The sequence below is a fragment of the Procambarus clarkii genome, chromosome 43, assembly GCF_040958095.1.
Source record: "Procambarus clarkii isolate CNS0578487 chromosome 43, FALCON_Pclarkii_2.0, whole genome shotgun sequence".
Lineage (NCBI taxonomy): Eukaryota > Metazoa > Arthropoda > Malacostraca > Decapoda > Cambaridae > Procambarus > Procambarus clarkii.
The window spans coordinates 12,201,527-12,209,464 of NC_091192.1; the positions used below are offsets into that span (position 1 = coordinate 12,201,527).

The 7,938-nt window shown below is 47.1% G+C and overlaps 1 protein-coding gene across 1 annotated transcript; it reads right to left on the bottom strand.

Moving 5' to 3' along the window:
* Positions 1–2,643: 2,643 nt before the first annotated feature.
* LOC138373634 (uncharacterized) lies at positions 2,644–6,431 on the bottom strand. The gene is made up of 3 exons (XM_069339970.1): positions 6,381–6,431; positions 2,995–3,903; positions 2,644–2,859 (listed from the first exon to the last, which is right to left on the bottom strand). The coding sequence occupies exons 1-3, from the start codon at positions 6,429–6,431 to the stop codon at positions 2,644–2,646; spliced, it is 1,176 nt and encodes a 391-aa protein (XP_069196071.1).
* Between the last annotated feature and the right edge of the window lie 1,507 nt (positions 6,432–7,938).

The following is a 7,938-nucleotide window of genomic DNA, read 5'->3' on the forward strand; positions in this document are numbered from 1 at the left end:
GTACTGGAGTTCAACACCAGTAAGTGTAAGGTGAGGGAAAAGGGCGGAGGTAACCGGGGATCACAAGACGCTACACCATGAAGATTGATTGATGAAATGTTCTGGTGCCTGGGGACCGTGGGCAGGATGTCGCGGCAACATAATTATCACCAATCTCAACACAACAACGCCTGTGCTTATATGAATTAATTATATTTGTTAATTTAGCTTAATTAAGAATAATTTTGCGGTTAGTAGGATCTCTTTAACTGAAAGATTTGATGCTCTTTACTGTTTCTATAGAAAGTGTAATTACCCTTTCTAGTAGATGTCACTTATAATAGATATACTAGATATTTATACTAGATTAGTTAACACTAACCCCGCAGGCTCATATTAATATAACATCAGCAGCTTTAAATAAAGATTCGTTTAGATCGCTGTACTCCGCATACGTGAGGCCTGTGTTAAGAGTATGCAGCACCATCATGGAACCCCTCATCTAAAATAAACACAAAAGAAACTTGAAAAGGTTGAGAAGTTAGCAACGAGGCTCTTCCCACAATTGCGAGGGAAGGGATATGAAGAGACCGAAGGAACTAAACCTGACGACACTAGATAATGAGAACAGAGAGGAGAGCCATGATAGAGACGTATAAAATAATTAAGGGGGATTAACAGAGTGGATAAAGATGAAATGTTCTCAATAGAATAAAAGGGTATAGATGGAAGCTTAGGACTCAGATGAATCAGAGATATTAGAAAACTAAACTCGTACGCTAAAAGAAAGCTTAGTTCATTTATTATGCACCCCATACCCATCTTGTGGGCAGTAGTGGAAAGGGTTACAGAGGCACATAATGGGCTCAAGGACTGAACCCCACAATTCATTTAGCTAAGCAAATTAGTTTTGATAATCTAGTTAGAAATATTGAATATATAATGCTATATCAACAATGGGTTCTCGACAGACCACAAGTACAGTCTTTAAGCTAAGTAACTTACATCTGTGGTCAAGTAGTTGTTACGAATCATAATTACCTGATCCTTACAAATATTTATATATGAAATAATTACATATTGTCCCTCCCTAAGTTTCTTTGTAGGATGAAATTTGCATACTACTATGGTTACTATAAATAAAATATGAGTATTTTGTTATGTATTTGTATCATGCTGTCGTGAGTTAGTAATGATAGTATTCTCTTATATATCTTGTGGTTTGATCATGTATGAGAGGAGTGAGGTATGGCGTCTCCTGGTGGACATGATATAACTTCCATGATAAGGGAGTTTGTCACCAGCAGTGGTGAGCGCGTCCTCACCAATTATGCATCATGACATACCCTGTAATTATTTCTTTGTATTGTGCTCATATTACTGAATTACTTTTTGTATTATGTAAAGTGTACATAATTATGTTTATACTTGTGTTTGGAGTGATTATTTTCAGTATGTCAGAGCGTCTAAAAGAATTCGTATCTGATATATAGTAGTAGGCCCCTTCAGTCTCGGGAGAATATGGAGTTGTGCTCTGATTGTCAATCCTGGTGCAGCGTCTCGTGTGACTGATAAGGCCAATCCGAGAGTGACAGTCCATCCCACACTGAGCACAAACGAAGTCTGATTCTGGTCTGTCTTCAAGCTACAGGCTTTCCTTCTCTGTCTCTTTGCCTCCAATTTCTTGGCAAGTGACTCCTTGAACTTGGAGAGACCTTTCTGAACAGACTGCCCACAGGCTGACTGGTCTGCTGCCAGTGTTTCCCACGTAGCAAAAACGACGTTCATGGCTTCCAGGTCCCTCTTGCATACATCTTTGTACCGTAGCTGGGGTTTGCCTGTTGGATGCTTTCCCTGCGTCTGCTCTCCACACGGCAGATCCTTGGGGATCCTGCTGTCGCCCCTTCGCACCACGTGCCCGAGCCAGCGCATTCGTCTCTGCTTCAGCAGTGTGTACATGTTGGTGATTCTAGTTCTTCTCCAGGACGCTGATATTTATCACCTTGTCCTGCCAGGTGATGTTGAAGATGTGTTGGAGACAGCACATGTGGTAGGCGTTCAGCTTCCTTTCCTGACGGGTGCGAAGTGACCAAGACTCACTGCCATATAGGAGAGTGCTCAGGATGCAGGCTCTGTAAATCTGGATCTTTGTACATTCAGTCAGCTTATTGTTGGTTCACACTCACTTTGTCAGTCTGGACATGGTTGTAGATGTCTTACCAATGCGTTTATTTAGCTCTGTGTCGAGACAGAAAGGGAGTCAGAGATCGTGGAGCCCAGGTACAGGAAGTCATGAACGACTTCCAGTTTGTAATCGGAGATGCCAATATCGGGTGTGGAGTCCACTCCTTGTCCCATGACCTCTTTTCTTTTCAGGCTGATGTCGAGTACGAAAGCCAGACAGGCCTCACTGAAGTGGGTCATGAGCCGTTGGAGGTCTTTGGCTGAGTGGGCGGTGACTGCTGCGTCGTCAGCAAAAAGGAAGTCATGCAGACACTTCAGCCGAACCTTTGTCTTGGCTCTCAGCCTAGCGAGGTTGAAGAGCTTTCCATCCGACCTGTTTCGGAGGCAGATGCCTTCCGTGGCAGATCCGAAGGCGTCCTGCAGCATAACTGTGAAGAAAATCCCGAATAGGGTTGGTGCCAGGATGCAGCCCTGCTTTACTCAACTTTGGATGTCGAAGGTGTCTGATGTTAAGCCGTCAAAGACCACGGTGCCCTTCATGTTTTCTTGGAAGGATCTGGTGATGATGAGGAGCCTGGGTGGACATCCGATCTTGTGGAGCATCTTGAACAGGCCATCCCTGCTGACGAGGTCAAAGGCCTTCATCAGATCTATGAAGGCTACGAAGAGTGGCTGCTTCTGTTCCCTGCATTTCTCCTGCAATTGTTTGAGGGAATAGACATTGTCAGTGGTGGACCTGTTAGTTCGGAATCTGCATTGTGATTCTGGGTAGACTCTCTCTGAAAGTACTTTGAGCCTCTTCAATGTGACTCAAGCAAACAGCTTTCTAACAATGCTGAGGAGGGAGATGCCGCAGTAATTGTTGCAGTCGCCCCTGCCACCTTTATTCTTGTACAGCATGACGATGTTGGCGTCCCTCATGTCCTGTGGCACCTCTCCTTCTCTCCAGCAGAGGCAGAGGATTTCGTGCAGCTCCATGAGTAGGTTACCTTTGCAGCACTTCAAGGCCTCGGCAGGATTGCCATCTTTTCTATTGCCAGAAGCAAAGGAGTCTGGGGCCTCGCAGAATTCTTCGAGGGTCGCCTTGCTGTCGAGCTCCATTAACACAAGCAGACACTCAATGGCGCTCAGGGCGTCTTCAGTGACCACATTCTCCCTGGCGTATAGCTCGGAGAAGTGCTCAACCCAGCGCTTCAGCTGCAGTGCCTGGTCCTGAATCACCTTGCCTGTGGCAGATTTCAGGGGGGAAAAAGGGGAACGGTATGCTTCTGGATTGGGCCGAGGGCCTGCTTGATGCAGACAGAGATCCCCTTTACATTGCCTATATCTGCTGCAGTCTGTATCTGGGAGCAGAGCTGGAACGAATAGTTGTTGGCACATCGCCTGGCGCTCTGCTGCACTTTGCAGTGGACGGCCCGAAGGATCTGTAAGTTGCGCTGACTTGGGCAGGCTGCTAAGGCGTTTCTCTTCGATGACTGGTGTCATTTCTTCCGAGTGAGCCTCGAACCAATCTGCCAACCTGCTGGTCTTCTTGCCGAAGGTGGACATGGTAGCATTGAACACAGCGTCTCTGAAGTACTCCCATCTTTTACAGGCGGCGATCCCGGCCGAGTCGGGGAGAGCTTCCTCGAGCACACGTGCAAAATCTTCCACCTTGTCCTGATTGTAGGTCTTGCTGGTGTCGATGCGAGGTTTGCCCTCCTTTTTCGAGCGGTGATCTTCTTTGTTTGCATCTTGACCCTGCTACATACCAAGAAGTGGTCGGTGTCACAGACAGCACTCTGGTAGTTACGCGTAATCTTGACGCTGGGTAGACTTGCACGCCTGGTAAGAATCAGGTGAAACTGGTGCCAGTGCTTGGATCTGGGGTGTCTCCAAGAGACTCCGTGTTGAGGCTTTGTGCCGAAGACCGTGTTGATGACGCAAAGACCATGAAGGCAGCAGAGTTCTAGCAGACATTGCCCATTCTCATTCATCCTCCCTATGCCGAATTGACTCTGACAAGTGGGGCAAGAGTTGTGTTCGACACCCACTCTGGCATTGAAGTCGCCGAGGATGAACAGTAGCTCCTTTATAGGGATTCTCGCTATGACTCTTTTGAGGTCATCATAGAATTTTTCCTTTGCCTCTGCTGGAGAAGTCAGGGTTGGGGTGTATGCATTAATTACATTGACTGGTCCTGTTTGGGAATGCAGTTGCAGAGACAAAATTCGTTCAGTTTCCCCCTTTGATGGTATAATGTGTCCCAATAGTGCTTCCTGACGCCAAATCCCACACCGTGTTCTCTGGTCTCATCTGGGGGTTTTCCTTGCCAGAAGAAAGAGAAGGCCCTCTCTCACAGATCCTGCTCCTTGAAGCCTGGTTGGTCTCTTGGAGAGAAACGATATCCATCTGCAGTTTGCTCAGCTCCCTATCGATGACTGCTATTTTTCGGGCGTCATTGATTTCTTGCAGGTCGTCAGAGAAACCTGATGTCAGTGTCCTGACGTTCCATGTGCCCAGCTTTAGGGCAGTTGATAGTTTCTTTTTGGATATGGTGTTGCTTGGTGCAAACTTGTTGGGTCGTTTGTCAGTTTTCACTCTAAACCCCACGCATCCAGTAAGGTTAATGGACCGTGACAAGAGAACACTGTATTGGCTGGGGTTTGCCCAGCTTCAGGCGGGCAGTAGCTGCTCAGTGGGGCACGATGACCCCTCCCACCAACGGAAGCAACTCCTGGCGTTGCCTCTGCTGAAGATGGAGATATATCTGATATATACTGTATTGGTAATTGTGTGGAGGCCAGGCGTCGAGGCGCGGGCAACCCACCCAGTGTCAGAAGCATCAGGTGGCAGGCGCTGCCTGGACGTGTTGCTCAGATAAGTCTGTTTTGTTTCTTTTTATGTTCATTGTGTTTGATAATGAGTCTGTTCAGACAATTAATCATATGCTATATATCTTGTATAGTCAGCGATCAGTGCTTAGAGATGTTATTTCACCTGTTGTGTTATAAAATAATCCAGAAATATTTTTATATCTATTTTGTGTAGTTTTGTTACCCATCATAGAGTGAACTGATATTGTCTTTTAGACAGTTGAGTTTATTTCTTTCTCTAGACATTTTTATTAATTGTGAGACCATTTTACATGATTTACAACTGTACGGCAATATGAGCCTTACCAAGGTGACTGGGCTTATAACAGTAGTTACATAATTTATATGTTTATCCTGAACAGCCACCCCCCCCCCATCCAGTGGGCAGCGGTGGATAGGTTACAATCACCCACAGTTAGTACTTACCGTTAGCAAACTGGGGATATTTGCTTAAATTTTCTGGTAGTAGATAATGAATGAAATGAATGATTTTGAATGAAATATTTCCAATTTACAAATTTCTTAAACACTCGTTAGACCAGACAAGAAAACTTGATTACAAATCACAGTCTCTTGTGCACGCTCGTCATGGGAACGGACGTGTTCGCTCTCACAGCCAACGTGACTACTCGTGTGATAGTCAACGAGGCGCATCACACATCAGCCCATCCTCCTGTTGTGGCAGTACTTATAGTAGCGATGAGGACCATAGTATATATACCAACGTACAACAAAATTAGAAAGTAGAAATCTGAACTATTGAGTTGGACAAACCGGAAACTATTTTTTTTACTTGTGTTGCAAAGACAAAATAACCTAACCTAACCTTTGAACCTAGGGAGCCGGTCGGCCGAGCGGACAGCACGCGGGACTTGTGATCCTGTGGTCCTGGGTTCGATCCCAGGCGCCGGCGAGAAACAATGGGCAGAGTTTCTTTCACCCTATGCTCTGTTACCTAGCAGTAAAATAGGTACCTGGGTGTTAGTCAGCTGTCACGGGCTGCTTCCTGGGGGTGGAGGCCTGGACCGGGCCGCGGGGACACTAAAGCCCCGAAATCATCTCAAGATAACCTCAAGATAACCTTCCAAGGCCTAATACACGATATCTGAGGCCTAATATACTACATGTATGTGCTATATTAGGATTAGGAATATTCGTTTGTTTTTTAACCTTCATTTTAGAAGAATTCCTTACTAGTGAGTATACTACTATCTAAAAGCTAAGTACGTAGGAATTCGTGCCTATTGACGATTGTCACAATAGGTACTACCTAAACAGGAGGACAGGTTATACACTAGGTCAGTCCCACTCATCTTGAACACACACGGGAGGAGGATGACAGCCTTAAATAATGAGCATTGCCGGGTTAAGCAGTAGCATGCTTGAGCCATTGCACAAGACATCCATCGCCATTGCGACCCGTTGATGGGGTGGATACAATGCACCACAAACGACTCTAAGTCGAGACTACTATCCTTGATGGCCACGCATTTACCAAAAGCGAACTCCTGAAGTTTCTCAAAGACGTCGCCGGCGTCACACCCATCGACAGTGGGCAGGGAGGGGTTGATACTGTGCTCTACTTCTCGAGGGAGTAAGACCTCTAAAACTTAAAAGAAATGCGATTGCGAGCTCCGCCGAGCGCACCACCTCTATCCCAACTTCCCACGTTAACAGCTTGCAGCAAGAACAGTCTTCATCGGCATCGAGGCCAGCCCTTGGATCACAGACCGGAAAATAACAGAAATTATACTTAACATCGATAAAGAAAACCAGAACTTGGGGGCATTCGAAGCCGAGATCCTCAGCAGCTGAACCAACAGCAAGCGCTACACCCTCAAGATAACCTTCACCTACATAGCAGCAACTACCTAGACTGCCACATGCTCTCCACTGCTTTGGCATCCAGATTCCTCCATACCGAGTGAAGATGGAAAGCTATTACAAGATACACCAGTGCTTAAATTGCTACGATACTCCCACCCTACCAGCAAGTGAAAACAGCCCGTCCAGAAGTGCAGCCTTTGCGCCCAGGACCATCACTACTCCATCTGCAAGTCGCAAACCCAATGCTGCCTGCTGCAAAGGTGATCACCTTGCAATCTCCCACCGCTGCCCTCACAGACAAGAAGTTATTAAGATCCAGGCTGCATCCGACACAGCCAATTCTTCCACCGCCACTGCCGGCACTCCTAGCACCAGCTCTATCCAACCAACCATTCTTCAACGTTCAAGTCACCAGTTTCTAGGAGCTCCCGCGAGGAATAGCAACCGTGCAACAATCCAGCCAATGGGAGGACAGCTAACTATCCTAACACACTTCACAGCACGGTGTATGCCTTATCCACGGTGGCCGACAAGATCACCGGTCCCAACTACAGGGAATACGTGCGGATTCTCAACATCCTCTACGCTGCGAACAGCCTCCCGACCTTCACCGTCTCATACAGTCTTCACCATCTCTGCTGCAGCCACGAGTTTTACCCTGGCTCTTGACCCAGACATCACTGAACGCTGCCACTGCCGTAGCTGCAGCACACGTTCTTACAGCTTCTACTAACCCTACATCGGACCCCGTAGAGGAAGCAGCACCGGAGCTGACACCTCCATAGCCGACGAAATCGGCCGCTGTTCCACCCATCGTCCCTGCAGCTGCACAGGCTGCTACAGGCTGCCACCGTGACTCCTCCAGAACCATCTACTACCGTCGTCCCACGGACTGTGGGACGCTCACTGTACCCTCTATTCCGGCTGCAAGATCTACCACTACTCAACCTTCAAGGTGCGCCTCTTCTTTGGAGTCCACCAATTCGTCAGAAAAGGATGTCCCAGTTGGATCACCAACGGAAGTCCGGCTATGGACCTGGTGACTTCCTCCTGGACACCAAACCCACAACCTTGAACAACTGCACCGCCATAT